Raw genomic sequence first — 18117 nt, 5'->3', positions numbered from 1 at the left:
AACGAGGAAAGAGGGAGGGTCAGCAGAGTCCCGGCCACAGGCTGGCCTGGCCTTCACGTCCGGCAGGTGAAGGGCCGAGCGGGAGCAGCTGGGCCCTCCGGGGCAGCACGGCAGTCGCGGCGACCGGTCCCGGAAGGCCCCTCACCCCTCGCCGTTGCGGGGTCGGGGAGAGCCTAGGGCGGGGGCCGGGTGGGAGAGCTCTCATCTGGAGGTCTGAGCGCCTGCAAGCCCACCCGTTACGTGGGTCCTCAGTGGGGGAAGGAGGGACCTGGGCCTGGTCGCTGCTCCCAGAATCGGTGCTGACCCAGCGGGGGCCGGGGGGACATTAGACCCGGGGTCCTGACCTAGTGGCCATCAGACAGGCAGGGGCTCCGTCAGGCCCTCCGGGGGACCCCGAGGGCCTTCTCCTTAGAGGAAGGCAGGCTTCTCCGAGGCCCCAAAGCCACCTCCGCCACTGGGCTGGGGCAGGCGGGCAGGGGCTGGTAGAGCGGGTAGCGTGAGGCTGCCCCCACATGCCTTACACCCCAAGAAGCTACTCAGCCCCCAGGGGGCTCGGGGAGGAGGCTCTGGTCTCAGCCCCTCCCCGACTGCAAGCGAAACCCTTCTCCCCTGGGGCGCGCTCTCTCCCCCGAGGGTCCCTCCTGCTGTCCACTTGCTCGGGGGACATTTACAGAGTGATGACCCCATGCTGAGCACCTGGCAAGGCACTGCCTGGAAGAGGACGTATTCGTTCTTCATTCGGAGTTCTGCAGCCAGACAGAAAGAGGGACAGACGGATCGGGGGCCTGTCCCTCCCTGCCCGGCCCACCTCCCAGCAGGGCCCTGGCGAGCGCGACCTCTCAGACCACCCCGCGCCAGCCTGGCGCCCAGCACAGGGGGCCCCTCCCGCGCAGGCGGCTTGCCCAGCCTCCTCTCCCCCCTCCGGCCGGCGGGTCACCCAGGACTCTCAGGGGAGGCCTTCCTTCTGCAAAGCCCGGGCAGGCCGCCCAGTCTCGGTGCCGGGCCGGCTGTGTGGAGCCCCTCCTCCCAGGGAGGGCTTCCTGAGGGGTGCCCGGTGCCCGCCGCCAGACAGGTTCCGGGGAGGCCCGGCCCACTGCCTGCCGAAGGACGCCCAGCACCCCGGGAGCCCTCCGTCCCGCGGGGATCACGGGGCCTGTTTCCGCAAGACCATCCCGGGGCGGGCGGCGCTCGGCACCTAGAACAGACATGGCTGTGAGGGGCCGTCCCCTCCCTGCCACTGTCCCCTCAAGGCAGGAGACGGCCACTGAGGGCCAGCCCACAGCCTCTCTGATGGAAAAGCCTGGGCCACAGCCAGCACAGGACATCCTGGGAGCCAGCTGGGGGCCCGAGCAGGTGGGGAGGAGCTGCCCTGGGTCCCCTGCCTCGCAGGTAACCCTGGGGGACCCCCTGGCCTCAGGCCCAGGGCGGCTGCGGTCCGTCAGTGAGCCTCGGGGGTGGCCAAGGGGAGTGAGCGGGCCAGGCGGCGGCCCGTACAGGCCGGAGCCACTCCAGCCTGGGCTCCTCTTGGCACGAGGCCCCGGGTGTCGAGGAGCAGCCCGGCCACCCCACCACCCTGGTCAGGGGCGTTTTCCGATGGAGACTATAAATAGGGCTGTCATCGGCCGGCCGGCCGGCCGGGCAGCCTGGCACAGCCTGCCGGATGTGCCGGGCTCAGCCACCAGGCCAGCCGTCTCCACCCCATGTGACCCCCAGATGGTGACGCTCCCCGAAACTCCAGGTACCCCTCCTCCTGGGAACTCCGCCCAGCAGTTCAGAGAACCGTCGGCCCCCCAGCCCTGCCCCCTGCACAACCAGAGACAGGAGGAACCGGGACAGTGTTCCCCACAAATGTCGCTCCGGTGCCCAGCAGGGTGGACCCCAGTCTGCAGGGCCTCCCTTCCTGGGGCGACCGGGGAAGGGCGTGGGAGGGGTGCTACCTGCCCCCCGCCCCAAGCCTTCGAACCTTCCTTGGCCCTGTCTGCAGCACAGGTGCTGGCCACAGGCCACGGAAACCACAGGAGCCCCTGCGTGGGCCAAGGTCAGGGGTGGGGCTGGCCTTCCGGGGAGGCCCCATTCCCTCCTCGTTCCCTCTGCAAATCCTCAGTGAGCCCACTCTGGAAGACCCCCCCGCCCCAGGAAAGGGGGCAAAGGTGAGGCAGAAAAGGAGGTGAGAGAGCCTTTAGGAGGATGCCGGGGGCAGGACTGGGGGTGCACCTGGGGCACCAAACAGCTGCTGATCAGGAAAGGTGGTCAGCAGGTGCACAGTGGGGGAAGGGGTGGTAAGAATGGGAGGCCAGGTGTGGGCGGCTGGGCCTGCTCCGCCAATAGAGAAGGGCAGGAGGGCTAGGCCTGGGTGTGGACTGGGTGGGGTCCCAGCAGCTTGGGGGAGAAGAGGGTAGTGGAGAGGGGATCATCATCCTGGTGAGTGAGGTCCAGGGCAGGGGAGGCCAGTCCTTGAGGAGCAAGGGAGAGGCTGGGGGTGGGGGGAGCATTTCTAAGGGCGTCATAGGTCACCGTGTGGCCTTCCGTGTCTCTTAGGGTCTCCAGTGGTCACACCTGCCAAGGCCCCCACTCCCCAGGAGTTGGCCCCGGCCCCCAGGGGCCGACGGAAGCGGGGCACAGAGAGAGCCACTGGACCCAGGTGGTGCGTCCCCCAGCGGTGACTCGGGGCCCGCGTGCGGACCACCAGCGGGGACAGGGCCCAGGGCCTCTATGGAGCCCCGGGGAAGGGGCAGAGGTGTGGGGGGCAAGGGGGCTCTTCCACCAGCGGGAACGCTCCTCGCCAGGTGCGGGGCGGAGGTGGGGGCGCTTAAAGGACCGGGTCTCCCTCGGGCTCCCGCACAGGCGGCAGGGTGGCCGAGCGGGCGCCCTCCCGGGAGGGCGGATCCCCGTCCCCGGCGCACACGCGCCCTCCCCGCACCCGGCCGGGGCTGCAGTTCCCGCCTCCGCCGCCGGGGGCCGCCGCCCGGCTCGGCCTCCCGACACGTGGACGGGCCCGCGCCCCGCCCGCCGCGCTCTGAGCGGGAGGACCCCCCCCGCCCCCCGCCCCCCGCCCCCCGCCTGCCCGGACCGCCCCTCCCCCCACGAGCGGGGACCGGAAGGGCTAATCGCGCCCGGCCCGCGGGGGGCACTTCCTGCGCGCGCCCCCGGGAGCTCGGGGAACCCCAGCTCGCTCCTGCGCCCCGGCTGCGCGGGTCCTGCGGGGGCGCCCGGGACCCAGGCTGCGGACGGAATTGGGACGCGACGCCGGGAGGCGGGCGGGGGAAGTGAAACCGGGCGGCGGGGCGGCCCCGCGGGGCGCAGTGGCGGGTTTCCGTCAGACGCATGATAGGAAACCGAGGCCGCGGGGCGAGGGCCGCAGGACCCCCGGTGTCGGCCCTCGACCCCACCCCGCGCCAGACCCCAGAAGGTGACTCGGCGGAAGGAAGTGGGGACCTACTGGCCCCCCGGGGGGGGGGGGGGCTCGCGCAGACTCGGTCGCGGGCGACGCCCCCTGCCCCCTAGGGGCCCGCGAGGCCTACGAGAGTCCAGGTCCTCGGCCCATCCGGACCCGTGCAACACGATCACCCCAGGAGGGTCGGCCCCGTGGCCTCCGGGGACCACGCAGCCCCCGCCCCTGCCCGCCCCTCCCCAGGCGCGCTTCCGGCCCGGCCGGAAGGAGCAGGAATTCGGAATGTTTTGGAACCAGCTTTCTAATTCCACGGAGGATTCTCTGCCGCGGCCCTTCCCCCGGGGTGGGGGGTGTGGGAGAGGAGCCTAATCTGCATCTGACTGGGGGGGGGAGGGGGTAAACTCAGACTGGGGGAGCCCCCCTTCCCCCCGCATACCCTGCTCACTGCCAGCTGCAGGATGGTGGGTGGGGGGTGGCCCATATCCTGACATGGGTGCTGGGGGGACTAGACCCAAGGCGGCCACGCCGGGGCGGAGGAGCCTTGACCTGGGCCCCTGTCCCAGTTGACCGCTGCCTTCCTGCCTGGGGAAGCAGGTGTCCAGGGAAGGCAGATGGCCGGACAGTGATGGACCAGTGATTGCCCAGCCAGGCCACACCCGCCGCAGCTCTCCTCGAGTCCCCACCCCCCCACCCCCCCAATCCCCCCCCCCCCCCCCCCCCCCCCCCGCCTCTGGACAAAACAAAACAAAACCCCTCCCAGCGCCTCCCCAGACCTTGGCCAGAAGCCTCCAAAGATTCCCCCCCCCAACTCCCCCCCCCCCCCTTGCCACCAAAGACTTTTCTGGGACTGCTTTTTCTTAGAAACAGGAAGTTGGGGGTGTGGGCCACACGTCCACCAGGTCAAAGCTCCACCAAGGGCGGGTGGGGGGGGGTTGGACCCCATGGGAACTCACCACCCTGCCCCATGCCTGCAGCCCACAGTACCGGAGGGAGCCCCAGAAAAGGAAAGGAGGGCAAGGATACCCAGCTACCTGGGTGGGGCTGAGACAGGGAAGGGAAGTTCATGGGGGGGGGGGGGCAAGGGGGAGACTTGGAAGGGGAGTGGTGGCACCTGTCACTTGCCGACCTGGCTTTCCCACGCACACGAGCGTGCAGACGCCACGGCAGTGCTTAGGGCCCACCTTCGTTGCATGGAGGACCCAGACACGGCCCCACCTGTCTGGGCCCATCTCCTGGGCCCTCTCCTGCCTTCCCCTCTCTCCCACCCTGCCTGGGCCTTGTGCCGGACTCCGATGTCCCCTGACAGGGGCCTCATGAGGAGGGGACCCAAGCCCTGGCCTCGGGCCCCAGCCTTCACAAGGTGCCCTGTTCCTGAAGTTTGCAAAATCAGCTTCTGTGGCAGGAGTGGCCTCGGCTGGGCAAGAGCTTGGGCCAGGCTTCCTGCCGGTAAGGGCTCCAGGGCCGGCAATGGAGCAGGAAGGCCCGACCCCGGCCCTGACAGACACCTGCCGGGCACAGGACACTCCAAAGAGAAGCCAGGCCGGGCTCCACCTGCCTGTCCCTACCACCCCCCACAGAGGGGCCACCTGCTCCAGGGCTGAGAGTCCCGGCACTCGCGGCCCCCAGCCCCTGGCACAGGTCTGGGCACAGATGGCCGCGGGTGTGAGGCCTGCACGGCTCACGTCATCGCTATGGCAGGGGTTGCGGGGGCGGGCAGGCATCCAGGCCCCCAAAGTTCTGCCCCCACCCCTCCCAGGGTTGCCTGGCAGTGGGCAGGGCACACGGGAGGGCGCAGAGCACGGTGGGTTTCTGTGGGGAGGGTCAGGGTCCTCTCCGAGGCCCTGCTTTCACATCCTGCCGAGGCCAGCACAGCTGGGTCACAGCCCCACCCTTTCCCGAGGTCACAGACTGTCCTTCGGGACCCTCCAAAAGGGTGGGCCAGCTGCCCATTTTTCCTCCAGGATCCCTGCTTCCTGCGGGCGGCGGTCACCCAGAGTGTGCCTAGGCCCCTGGCCGGCAGAGTGTGGGTGTGGGGCCTTGGGGATCTCATGAACGACCCCGATCTGTCTCTCGGAGCTGCCCAAGGAGCCCGCCAGCCTGTCTCTTCCTGGCCAGCAAGAAGGGGTGACCTGTGACAGGACAGGCAGAGAGAGACAGGGAAGGGGGTGTCGTGGGGAGCAGAGGTGGGTCGGGCTCCAGGCTGGGCGAGCCAGGGAGGGGGGGCTGTTGGCCACAGCTGGGTGTGGGTGGGGTGGAGGCTGGGGACCACACTCAGCGCCAGGGCCTGACCCCGCAGTCCTCCCCCCAGGGGGCTCAGGGGAGGAGGCCATACCAGCTGTTACTGTAAATGGGCAGGCGGCTTCCTCTTTCCACGGAGGGCGCGCCTGGCATCCGCCTCCCCAGATAAGGGTGCGAGTTCTTGGCCTGCGGTCAGCCCCCCTGACCACAGGGTGGTGGGTGGGGCCCCGGGGGCCAGACTGTGGCTCAGGGGCCAACAGACTGGAGGAGGGGCGGAGATCCCAAGACAGAGACAGGCAGGCACGCCGGAGCACAGGGGCCGCGGGTGGGGCCCTGGCTGCTGGTGACAGAGGCAGAAGTGAAAGCTGGGGGTGGGGGGTCACAGGGCAGGCCCAGAAACTAGGGACCCGAGTCAGTTCCCAGGAGCACCTCCTCTGCCCTGGGCTCGCCGCATCCCCAGGGCCTCGAGGGGCTTGGAAACCAGCACCAGCTGGGGAGGGGCCCGAGAACTTAGGCCAGGGCTCTGGACAAACGAGGCCAAGCTGTGGGACAGCCTCGTGGGTCCCTGAAGAGCCCCTGGCCGGCATGCCGGCGGTGTGGACGGTCCGGAGCCAGGGGACCCAGAGGCAGCGCAAGGAGGCAGGAGGCCGCTGGGAATACTGGGGAGGGGGTTTCTCCCACCGTGACCTCTTAAGAGCGGCTTTGGGCCGGGGGTTGACACTAGGCAGCCCCTATCCTGTCTGCCCCGCATCGGGGTGCACAGGGCCCTTTAAAGTCAAATTATACCCGAAAGTGAGCCCCAGCATCCCATGTTCCGAGGCCGCCACCGGCCCAGCTCCAAAGCCCCGAATGGGCCAAGCACCACATTGGCCACAAGCCGCCTCTCGAAGCCTGCCCACGGCCTGCGCCCCCAGGAAGCCCTCCTTCCCCATCCCCCAGGGGCCTCCAGTCCTTCAGGACCGCCTCTCACCCCCTGCCTCCCTCCCCTCATTTTTTACATTCTGGCAGCATTTGGACCCTCGAAGGGCTGGTGCGGTTGGAGGCCGAGAGCCTGCGGGTCCTGGGCGGTGGCCTGGGGAGATGTTCTGGGGAAGGACGCGGAAAGGCCCTCGCCAGGCACAGGGCCCAGGTCAAGATGCCCACCTGGCAGGCCCCAGGGAGGGGACTCAGTGGTAGGGATCGATGTCCCATGGCGATGGCAGGTCTGGACAAGTCTGCAAGGTCACCCAAGGTCCTGCCGCCCATCCTGGTGGGCTCGGTCGTGAGGCGGAGGGAGGGACAAGTGTTTGGCACCGGGCACCGGGAGGGCCTTGGCTGCAGGAGCCCTCTGCTCGCAGTGCCCCCGGGGACGCCCAACAGACCGCAGCGGACGACTGTCCACTCAGGAGACCCCAGAAGACAGTGAGGGGCAGCCTCCCTAACGGAGAGAGCTGGACGGGTGCCCAGCCCTGCCCAGGCTGGGACACACAGCTCAGCGGGAGGCCCCCCCCAGAGGAGCGGGGAGCCAGGCCCGGGGGACACCCAGGCAAGGGAGGGGGCAGCGGTGAACAGGGGTGGGCTCCAGAGGGTGTGCCGTGTGGCCCTCGGCAGAGTCCCACTGAGGTCAGGTCTGCCGTCCACACCTCGGGGCCCAGGACCCCCAGGCAGGGCCCCGGGGCCCGATGCGCAGCATGAGGGGGCAGCGGTGGGGGGCTGTGGCTCGGGGCCCAGCTCACAGCCCTCCCTCCTGACCTACCCCCAGCCCAGCCTCTCAGACCCTCGGTGGCACCCTACGAGGGGCTGGGATCTTGGCGTTGGGAAGCCCGTCGAGTGACCGACAGAGGCGAGGCTGGACAAAAGCCTGGCCCCGAGGAAGAGTGGGCTTTTCCGGGCCGCCCATACTGCGGCCTGCCCTGCACCCCTCCCCGGGGGACTCCCGGGACTGTTGGGGCTGCGGAGGCACCAGGGGGGCTGGGACCTGGGCGTCCCTCGAGGCAAAATGACCTCCACGTGACCTACGAGGGGCTGAGGTGGCAGCCCAGCGCCCCAGGGCCCAGCACAGCGGAGTCCCTCTGCTTCTCCCTCGGGACAGCAGGCTGGGGCCACCTGCTGTGGGGAGCAGGCCATCCGCGCTGGGGGGACCCCGGCCTGGGTCCCCTCCAGCTGAGGTCCACGGTGCAAAGAGCCGGCTAGGGGGGGGCCTAGAGAGACCGCACCCCAGCTGCCCACCCGCGCCCCACGCCACTCGGGGTCAGCGGACACCGAAGGCCCCCCGCGGTCTGACGGGCAGACACCCACTTGCCCTCCCCGGGCTCAGGCCCCGGTGGTGGCCGGGGGCGGGTGGGGTGGCCCAAGCATGGCTGTCCTCCGCATACGCTCAAAGTCCTTTATTGTACAATGTCTTCTGTCTGGGGGAGGGGCGCCAAAGGACTAACGGGTACACAGCGAAGTAGATAAATATGCCAAGCTTTTTCTTTTTTCTTTTTAAATCAGGCATTTATAAACAAGAAAGCATACATTAATTACATAAAAATAGTTTTCGATAGTAGAGTAAGTCACCATGTTGTCATTAGCAGCAGCAGAGGAGAAAACGCGGACGGCGATGCAGACGCTCCCGGCGGATATAAAGGTAGAGCTGTGGTTTTTTTCCTTAATTGAAAAAAAAATGTCGCTTGTGACTCCTGACTTAAAGCAAGAACAAGACGGCCTCTCGAGCCTGGTGGACGCGGTGGGCGGGCAGGGGCGGGCAGGACGGAGCCCGCAGGGTGCTGCGGGGACTGGCAGAGGGTCCGTCCCCTCCGGCAGGTGAGCTCTGTTCTTCCTCAGTTAAAAACAACCCAGAAAACAGGACAACTACCAGGTAAGAAAAGAGTTTCTGAAAAAGGAACCACCGTATACGCGGGAGATACGACAGTGTAGAGGACAGGTTATTTACACAGGGACTGTTTTTACACGGGGCTCGTTCTGTACGAAAAGCAGGATATTATGTGTGTGAGTTAGCTGCTCCAAAGATATGAATGTTATTGCTGTTTTTCCCTTCGTTAAAAATCCTCTTTCAGCATAGAAATTATGAGTAATTAAACGGGTGCACAGTCACTCGGGTAATGGGTATTACACACAGGGAGAGCCAACAGCCTACAAGACCCCCCTTCTCCCTTCTGCGGCTGCGCGAACCCTCGGACCGGCCCCCCCCACCCCCGAGGATGGAAGCGGCCGGAACAAGCCTACGCCCCCCAGCTGCCCCCGGGAGCCGCCCGGGAAGGCTCAAGCTGCTGGTGACCAGGGAGCCCGTGACAGCCGGTCCCCGCCGCACCAGCTCTGGCGAGGCCACAGGAGCCTCAGACAGGGACAGAGGGGCGGGCCTGGGGGGGGGGGGGCGAGCTGCCGTGGCCTGGCCAGCTTTTCCCAACGTCCTGGGGCAAAGCTGGCAAGTGGGGTCGTGGACCCAACGGCCTAGACGGTGACCGGAGGTGGGCACTGAGAGGGCGAGGGTGGGGGCGGGGAGGGCGGGGAAGGTGCCTGCACAGAACTTAGAGAAGCTCATCGCCCGCTGGGGCCTAAAAAACCGAGAAGCAAACGGATGGCCCGGGCGACGGGCCCACGGGCCCTTTGATCTCTCACGACTTTCAGACTCGGCAACAGAGCACAGTCACACAGAAGCACACTTAAAGGTCTGCTCCAGCTAAATCATTTCGTTTCCCTTGAAGAAATGACTGAAAAAACACAACTCCGGAAACACGAGGCTGAACACAGCATTCTGCGTGTTGTGTAGCACAGCCGGCCCCTCGCAGGGCCCGGTAATAATGCCCATCGATGGGTATACATATGGCAGAGGTTTAACATTCCATGCATACAGATTTCATAACTGCAAAAGAAAAACAAAAGCAAAAAAAAAAAAAAAATCCAAACAAACGCTGCATATATATGATGTCCCTTTTGCATTGCACTTTAGAAGGGGGGTCCAGCAGCACCTGCGCCTCTCCCCCCCTCCCCCCCGGTAAACCACGGGCAAGAACCCTGCAGATGACACGGTCACCAAGCCTCTGCCGGTCACGGCGGCGGGCGGCGTCCGCACCTGCGCCAGCCAGCGGTCCCCACCTCCGTGCGCGCTGGCAGCTGCCTCGGCGTTAGAACGGGGTCGAGCGAAGAATCCTGGCTAAGATCTTTCTCACGTAAATAAATACCGTAATTTCAGGATGGGTAGCCGCCTCTTGTCTACTGGGAAATCGTTTTTCAAGCTTGGGCATAAAAAACCTTATACAATTTGCATGAACAGTTGAGAGTAAACGAGATTATCTGGAATAAATGCAAGTAACTTATTCTGATAGTGGCAGATTCGATCGCGACTGAAGACAGGTGTCTCGGGGGTAAAAAGACGAGTCAGGATTTGCTGTACAAGATGCTGGAAGGCACAGAACTACCCCCCGAAGTTCAGCTTTTGCATTTCCGTTTTGTGATTCCCTTGTTCAACCGAGCACCAGAGGGGGTTTCTAAACACTCGAGCACTTAGGATGTGGACTGCTCTATAAATGGGTCTGCAATATTTGAAAAGTAAAAACCTCAGTTAACTGGGGAATAAAAAGGGAAGAGTTTTGACAAAGTGCAGTTCTAAATATACGTTTAAATGAACAAACAAAAAGAAAAAAAAAAAAGTGAAGTAATGCTGTTTTTGTTCCGACGCTGCGGCCTCAGTCCCGACGCGACAGGGGCGGCCGGGGGAGGGTGGCGGAGGTGAGCGGCGCCCGGGCAGGCGGAAGGCGGCAGTGTCCCGGCTCGGGGCGCCGGCGGCCGGCACAGGCGGCCTGGGTCCTCGTCGCTGAAAAAATAGACTCTGGAGAAAACCCTCCCTGTCCTCGCGCGGGCGCGGACGAGCTGAGATGGCTTTGCGGGGCGGCGCCCCGGCTCCCTTAGCAGGTCCTCAGATGGCGTCACGTGTTGGTGGGGCTTTGAAAAGTCAGTCATTAAAAAACCTGTTGATTTTTCGGAGTATCAAGTCTTCTCGTTGGTTTTAAATAGCTTATAACAAAAATGTAAATGGTAGGACGTCCCGGCAAGCAGAAGGACCGCGGCGGGCACGGAGCCTCGGCCCCGGCTCCGCCGGGAACCCGGCTTGCACACTCGAACTCGGCCAGTAGAAAATTTTGCAGTGGATTCCAAAAGTATGTGGTTCCAAACGCTCGCTTGGTTATAGGCACAGTAAGACGTTGTGCTATGTGGACGCGGGGGCGGGCCGCCGGCGCGCAGGCGCAGAGACCCCCGGCTGGCGGGGGCGGGGGCGGGGAGGCCGCCCGCCCCCGCGGCGTCCGCACCCGGCCGCCCGCGGGCTCCGCTAGGGCTCCAGCTCGGCCGCGCCCTCGCTGCCGGCGGCCTCGGGCCGGGGCCGCGGCCACAGCTGCTCCTGCAGCTCCTTCACCACCTTCTCCAGGTGCTCCCGGGCCTCGCGCTCCCGAAGCAGGTCGGCCCGCAGCTGCTCGCGGTCCGCCTCCGCGTGCTGGAGCTTCACCTGCAGGTCCTCGATCTGGAAGGGACGCCGGGCGTCAGCACCCGCCCCCCGCCCGGCCGCGCCAGCCGCCCTCCTTCCCCTGCGTGGGACGCGCGCCGCTGAGCGAGGGAGGCGGCAGCCGGGGCCGGGAGGGCCTCTCCGGGGGGCACCGTGACCGGAGTCCAGACGGGTGTGCCGAGCCGCTGGCGGGTGGGAACTACCCGCACCCCCCACCCCCCCCCCCCCCACGCCCCCCGCCAGCAGCTGCCTCGGGCGCCCTCGACATCCTGAGGCCAGTTTCCCTCCAAAGCCCAGACCAGACCCTCCCAGCACCGGTGAGGCAAGGGGAGGAGGGGCTGCCGTGCCCACCGCCCCGCACCCGATCCCTGGCCGGGCAGGACGGCCCATCCGGGCGTGCTGAGGCGTTTAAAGCCGTGTGGGGCGAGGCTGGGGCTGCCCGGGGCTCCTCTGCACCGCCGGGGGGCAGCTCAGAGCCGGTTTCTCAAGGGAAACCACCAAAGAGGGGCGTGGTCGGGAGGGAAGAGGGCATAGAGCGCCCACGTGTGCGGCCAGAGGACACCTTCCCGCGGGGGACCGACCCCCAAAGCCCAGGAGAGCGTGCGGCGCCAGTCGGCCTGCCGGTCCCCCGTGGTCCCCTAAGCTTGTGGTGGACCCCTCGAGGTGAGAAAGGACCCCAAGATGCCAGCACGGCGCCTGCCACGCGGCCGAGTCTGGAGGTGGGGCCCCGCGGCCTCGCCGACGGTCCGGCCCCGGGCCCCGCAAGCCCGTCTCCCCACCTGTCACCCAGGCACCAGGTGATGCCTCCAAGCCCCTGCCACAGCCCCCGCCTGTACCTGGGCCGAGTACTTGGCGCGCAGGCGGCCGGCCTCGCAGCCCTTGTCGCACACCCGCACCTGCCGCGCCTGCTCCAGCTCCCGCTTCAGGCGCAGCCGGGACTCGTTGGCCTCGCGCATCTTCTTCTCGTTCTCCGCCCGGAGGCGCTCGATCTCCTTTCGCAGGTTGCGCTTGGCCTCCGTGGCTTCCCGAAGCTTCTCCTTCTTGGCCACGCGCAGAAACTCCAGCTCCTGGGAGGGTGGCGCACACACCCGGGCTGGGGGTCACCGCCCCGGCCCCTCTGCCCCCGCCGCTCCCCACAGCCTCCCCCTCAGGCGTCAGGTGCCAGCCGCCTTCCCGGACGCCCAGCCCCTCCCGGCAGAGCCCCTCGGCCCGGCGCGCTCCAGCCGCCAGGCGTCCTCCAGGCCGGGCGCCCGCTCAGGCTCCCTACCTCCCTCCTCAGCGCCTCCGCCTCTGCCCGTCCCTCCCCAGCCACCAGAGACGGCCGCCCCCGCGCCACAGGCGCCAGTGAGCACGCGTGTGGGTAATCACGCCTCCAACCAGACCAGGGAAGGGGCGTTCTGAGCGAGCGCCCGACACACGCTCAGGAGAGACGTCTGGGACCCGGCGCCCCGGGGACCGGCAGGCCCGTGCTGTGCTAGAGCCCACGTGTGAAGCTGCCAGACGCCACCGCCACCGCAGAGGTGTGAACTCGCGATCCCGAGTGCGCCCGGCAAGGCCGCAGAGTCGGGGCGGAGGCCCCGCCCGCCCCTACGGAGGCGGGACCCAGACACCCCAGGCCCCAAGCGCCTTCTCGGGCAGGAAGCGGTCACTTGAATGGAATCATCTAGAATCCGGCGTGCCTGGAGCCAGCCGGTCCCGCCTGCACACTCGTTCCCCCTCTGACGACACAGGGCTTTCGGGAACGAGCCTCGGGCGGCAGGCCAAGCCCCCGCTCCTCCCCGGCGCCCCGAGCGACGGGCCGGCTCTGCGAGGGGATGGCGGGGCGCGCGGCGGCCTCACCTGGTGGAGGCTGCGCTTGGCCTGCAGGGCGGCGCTCAGCTTCTCCTCCTGCTTCACACGCATCTTCACCACCTCGTGCAGGAACTTCTCTTTGGCTTCCTTGGTGTCCAGGCCGCCCTCCAGGGCCTGCCGCAGGTGCTCGAGCTCCGCCTCCAGCCCGCCGCTCGCGGTGTCCGCGGGGGCAGCGGCCTCGGGGGCGGCGGGCGCGGCGGGCGGGGCGTGCATGCCCGGGGAGCTCAGGTCCTTGGCGGAGCTGGATGAGGTAAGGGACGGGGAGGAGAGGGAGGACAGGGAGGAGGTGACTGCGGACACAGGGACGGGAGGGGAAGCGGACGTTAGCAGAGCGCTCACCGCACCTCCGCGCAGCGCGGCGGCGCCCGGGGGCAGGCGGGGACCCCGACTCACACGTACATTCCTCCCTGCTGTCCACTTCCACCTCGGCCTCCGAGTCTCTGCCGTCCTCTGGGGCGGCCACGGGCGCCGGCGTCTCCGGGGCTCCGGGGGTGTCCACGGCCAGCTTCCGCTTCCGTGGCTGGATGCAGGTGGCCAGAGGCTCGGGGGCCCGGGACACCACGGTGGCACAGGGCGGGCTGCTCACGACCTTCTGCTGGGCCGGCGGTGCCAGGGCCACGTTGGGGGCCACACCCGTCTCAAAGCTCTTGTAGGAGTAAAAGCTGCAGGGGTGGGGGGACCTTGGGGCCACAGGCGTCTGCCCCCCCCACCCCCCTCCCCACGGTGGCCGGCGCGTGAAGGCTCCCGGTGGGACGCGCCCCCCCGGAGGGTGTGAAGGAGGCGGCGAGAGCCAGAGCCCCGGGGCAGCTGGAGCACGGCCGCTGGCCGCACCCCAAGCACAAGTTCTGGCCGTGCCCACCCGGACGCCAGTCAGCAGGACCCCCGCTTCTGGGACTCCTGCCGGAACGGGGCTAGTTCCCCCGCCACGCGGCCCCACGCGGACGCAGGTTAGAGCGAAGCCGCAGGCGGGGACAAAGAGCGCCAGGCCCACAGACCCGGGACCCTTCACCGGCCGGGTTGAGCGCGCACCGCCGTGCACTCAGGCGTTTAAGGGGCGCCCGGGAGGGGTGGGTGCCGGTCCTGAGACGCGCAGGGTGACGGCCTCGCTCGAATCACACGCGCTCTGTCTGAGGACAACTCCGGGCGGCCACGTAAAGGAAAGGTCTCACCCACCGATAATTACTGACCGCCAGCAGCCGGCACGGCAGGTACTCACCTGTCTCGAATCAGGGCCGGAAGGTGCGGGGAGAGCTCTTTGTCACTCGCAGAAACCGCAGGGGACCAGGGTCGGAAAGCGGAAAGGCGCTGGCGAGGGTGAACGCAGCCAAGGCTCTGCTGGAAGAGGCGCCAGGGGTCAGAGGCAGGAGCGCAGAGCCCCGTGCCCGTGCCCTCACCTGCCGCCCGCGTCCCCGTACCCACCACCCCACGTCCTGTACCCGCCGCCCCGCGCCCGACCTTGCTGGAGGAGCTGGCCAGGGTCCGCAGCCAGCCAGACTGTTTGTCCTTCTCAGAAGACGTGGGGACTTGGGAGGGGGCGTCATCTGTTTTTCGGATGGAGGCCGGGGGCTCGGAGGAGACCTGTGAACGACACAAAAGTTGTCACCGGAGCCCCTGAGGGCATCGACGCTCTGAGCGCCAGGCGTGCGCGGTGATGTGCGGCCCGGACTCCAGCAGGACAAGCCACTTCCGTGAGAAAGGGCGCCGTGGCGCTACCTGTGGGGCTACCGTGCCGTGACCTCCCCCGATGGCCGCAGGAGGCCCAGGGCAGGGGGCCCAGGCCGGGCTCAGGGTGGGGACTCGAGGGGACAGCCCCTGGCCACAGCCCCAACAGCCAACAGGAGCCACAGGCGCTGACCTCCTCCCGGTGGCCATACTAGGTGGCGGGCAGGCTCACGGGCCAAGTGTGGGGCCAAGTGTGGGGCCTCTGTCCCTGGGTCCCCGGTGTTCTGGGCGACGAGTAGAATTTCGACCACTTGCCGTCGGCTGGGGGGCGGAGGGGGCAGCTGCCCTCTGGCAAGCTCCCCCAACCCCGAAAGCAAGCATCCTCAAAAAAAAGGGACAGACCCCTTCCACCAAGTGCACAACTCCGCTTTGGGACACAGGCCACACTCCTGCTTTCCTCACACCTTGCTGCTGGAGGCTGGAGAAGCTGCCCCAGACTCCCAGGGACCCAAAGGTCTGTCGGACATGATGGTGGGCGTGGCCTCCCAAGCAGGTGTCAGAAGGAGAGCCACCTGATGGCACAGGATCCCTGAGGGAGACGGGGTCTCTTCCGGCCAAACAGTCCGCGGAGACGGACCGTGCCTCCCCCCCAGGGCAGCTGTGCTGGGGTCCTGGGGTCCGTACCACAAGGCGGACACACTGCCACCCGCCTGGGGCCGCCAGGATGATGCCTGACCTCAGGGGGAGCAGGTGCGGGGAAGCCTTGGCCGGGAGGGGGGTGGGGGGGGATTAATGGGGGAGGGGCTCCTCCCTGCTCTGGAACAGGTGGGGAAATGCTGTATCACAGAACTGGCCCCGGGAGGGAGGTGGGGGAGGGGGAAGGCAAGTGGTCAGGCAAGGTGTCCCCCCTCATCGGTCTGTCACCACAAAATTCAAGAGACACAGGGCTGACTGGAGCCCGGGCACAAGGCCCGCGGACCGAGGATCCCAGAGGAAGGGCCTGACCAAGCCCAGCACATCTGCCTGCACGCGTGTTCGCGGGGCACCCAGCCCCTCTCGGTGGACAGACAGGCGCGGGGGGCACTCCGTGCAGGGACACAGCTGCCTCTGTCCTCATGCAGAAGCAGATGCCCCAAGGCCTGTGGCCCTGCAGCCGAGGGGGACGCGCCCAGCTCCGGGGAGGCGCTTCAGGGCAAACCCACAGACGGCTGTGGACGGTCTGCTCAGATGCGAAACAATCAGGAAAGAAAGACGGCTTGTTGGCGCTTTTTAGGGGCAAGAGTCCGGTGATGTCTGCCTGCGCGGCCCGGCCGCCTCCGGCCGCCTGTGACAGGGGAGCGGGGGTCAGTCACGCCTCACGCCAGCAGGGGTGGGGCTTCCTGTCGGAGCAGATAGGAGGCCGGGAGGGGAGAAGACAGGCCGAGTTCTCACCGAGAGAAAAGCCGCAGGCCTGGCGCCGGCTCCTGCAGGTTCTGAGAACCCTCAGGGAGACTCCGGGGGCGTCACACGGCTCCGGCTACGGGGCCAGCCCCACACGCACGGGGCTGGCAGGTGGCGCCCGGCGCCCATTGGCCAGAGCCCCATCCACGCGGCGGGGGAGAGCGGGGCAGGTTCCCGGGCAGGGACGCGGCCTGCCAGCACCCAGCGCTCAAAACCAGCCCATCGGTTCTGGAGAAAGGGCCAGAGCCTCCCTCGCCCCCACCCACCCCGAGCTCCGTCAACCCCAGGAGAGGGAGGTGTCTTCACGGAGCTGGAATGACTCCTCTGAGATTCCTATAGCAAGAAAACCCCCCGCGAGCCCCTTCTATCGACGAGAGAGAGAAGCAGGAAGACAGCTGGGCCAGGACATACCTCTTCGGGCCTGGAAGGCCACTGTCCCCAGCAGGGCACACTTGGGCCCCAGGGACGGCAGATGATCAGGGACAAAACTGCCCAGTGATTCCTACTCCGCCAGAGGTCAGCAAGCAGGTAAGGACATTCGCTTGTGGTTTCTGCCCCTTCTCAAGGCCTCCACGCCAGACCCGGGGGCCCACAGACCTCAAGGAGGGCGCAGGCTTCCGGGCCTAGGACACGGCCAGGGCGGTGGGGAGCCTGCCCCCGGAACCCGCTGGTGGCCCCCCACAAGGGCGAGGGCACGTGTCCTGTGCCACGTCCCGGCACCGGACACGTGCGGTCTCCGGGACAGCGCGCCGAGGGCCATCCCGCCACGGGCAGCCGCTCCGTCGAAGAGCTGGCCGTGGACGGCACAGGCACACGCCCAGGACTGTCCGGCGGCTGTGCGTGTTCCTCACAGAGGAGGAAAGGACACCCACACGGGGGTTTCGCACGCTTCACGCCCAGGGGCCTCTGCAGGTTTGCAAGACTCGGGGCACGATTTAGGTGTGACCCTGCTACCTGACCTTCACGTCAACGGGGGCCAGGATGTCGGTCGAGACGGGCTCCATCAAACACACACGGAGTGGGGTCAGGACGGCTGCCGGGCTCTCGGCCACCACCCAAGACCAGCGCAGGGAAGAGCAGGGTGGACGAGAGGGCAGTGGCCGCCAGAAGCCACGGCGGCTTCCGGCATCGACCTCGGGGCCTCACGCTGGCAAAGGCCACGTCTCAGCGCCCGGGCCCCGAATGCACAGCGGGACAGCCTGGGCCACGGCCCGGAGGCAGGGCAGGGCAGGAGAAGGTCTTTGGGCTCCACGCCACTGGCTCCCCTACGCTCTGCTGAGAACCCCGTGTTCCAGCAGCACTGGAGCAGGCCTGGGCGCGGAGCTCTGACCTGGCATCTGGGGAACCCCTGGTGGCAAGACCCCTGGGAGAGACGCCACTGGCTGTGCCCCACGCGCTCTGGGGGAGCGAGCTCACGACCACTTTGCCTCCCAAGGCTGCCGGCCTTGCCACCCCCACGTACCACTATTCGTGTGCCGCCCTGCACGTCCTAAAAAAAAAAAAAAAGTATGTGGGGGACGAGGCGGGGAGGAGACGATCCAGAGGCCGGCCGATGGCGCCGGCCCAAGGCCCGAGAGCGCGGTCTGACTTCGGCGCGGAGCTCCGGCTGCCACAACAGCCGCTAACCATCACGCAGGTACCCAGTTCTGGGGTGACGCACCAGTAAAGACACAGCTCCCACCCAAGTGCCAGGCAGAGCCAGGGGGACACCCAGATGGCCCAGCAGCGAGATCGGCACCCACCCCAGCGAGGCCGGGCTGGTCTGCGGGCGTGCACAGCGCCTCCAGCTCCAAAACCAGCACCGGCACCGGGACCAGCACGAGCACCTCCCATGCACAGATGCCACGGGACCGTCTGAACACAGAGCAGCGCTGACAAGGCCACGCCCTGCAGACACGCGGCCTCCGATACACAGCTCACACGGGGGGACAAGAGCCGGCCCGGGGGGGGCTGTCCGGCAGGAGACGTCAATCTAAGTCAGTGGGAATAAAGTCACCGTCCCCACCCAGCTCCACAGAGCCCAAATTTTACTCAGAGGCACTTGAGGGGTGTGTGG

The 18117-nt window shown here is 67.4% G+C and overlaps 1 protein-coding gene across 4 annotated transcripts in view; it reads right to left on the bottom strand.

Annotated features, from left to right (window-relative positions):
- Nucleotides 1-7980: 7980 nt before the first annotated feature.
- The window catches only part of SKI (SKI proto-oncogene), a 69970-nt gene continuing 59833 nt past the window's right edge, over nt 7981-18117 (bottom strand). Inside the window, exons 2-7 of one of the 4 annotated variants that reach the window (XM_042998022.1) lie at nt 14415-14537; nt 14176-14294; nt 13353-13621; nt 12948-13249; nt 11945-12175; nt 7981-11126 (exon numbers count right to left, since the gene is read on the bottom strand). In XM_042998022.1, the coding sequence (XP_042853956.1) occupies nt 10938-11126; nt 11945-12175; nt 12948-13249; nt 13353-13621; nt 14176-14294; nt 14415-14537 (1233 nt within the window). In that variant the 3' untranslated portion in view covers nt 7981-10937. The remainder of the gene's footprint in view (nt 11127-11944; nt 12176-12947; nt 13250-13352; nt 13622-14175; nt 14295-14414; nt 14538-18117) is intronic. The other 3 variants (XM_042998024.1, XM_042998023.1, XM_042998025.1) reach the window with 3 other exon arrangements.

The sequence above is a fragment of the Panthera tigris genome, chromosome C1 (assembly GCF_018350195.1).
Source record: "Panthera tigris isolate Pti1 chromosome C1, P.tigris_Pti1_mat1.1, whole genome shotgun sequence".
NCBI lineage: Eukaryota > Metazoa > Chordata > Mammalia > Carnivora > Felidae > Panthera > Panthera tigris.
The sequence above is the reverse complement of the archived record's forward strand: the minus strand, read 5'-3'. Positions and strand labels throughout refer to the sequence as shown.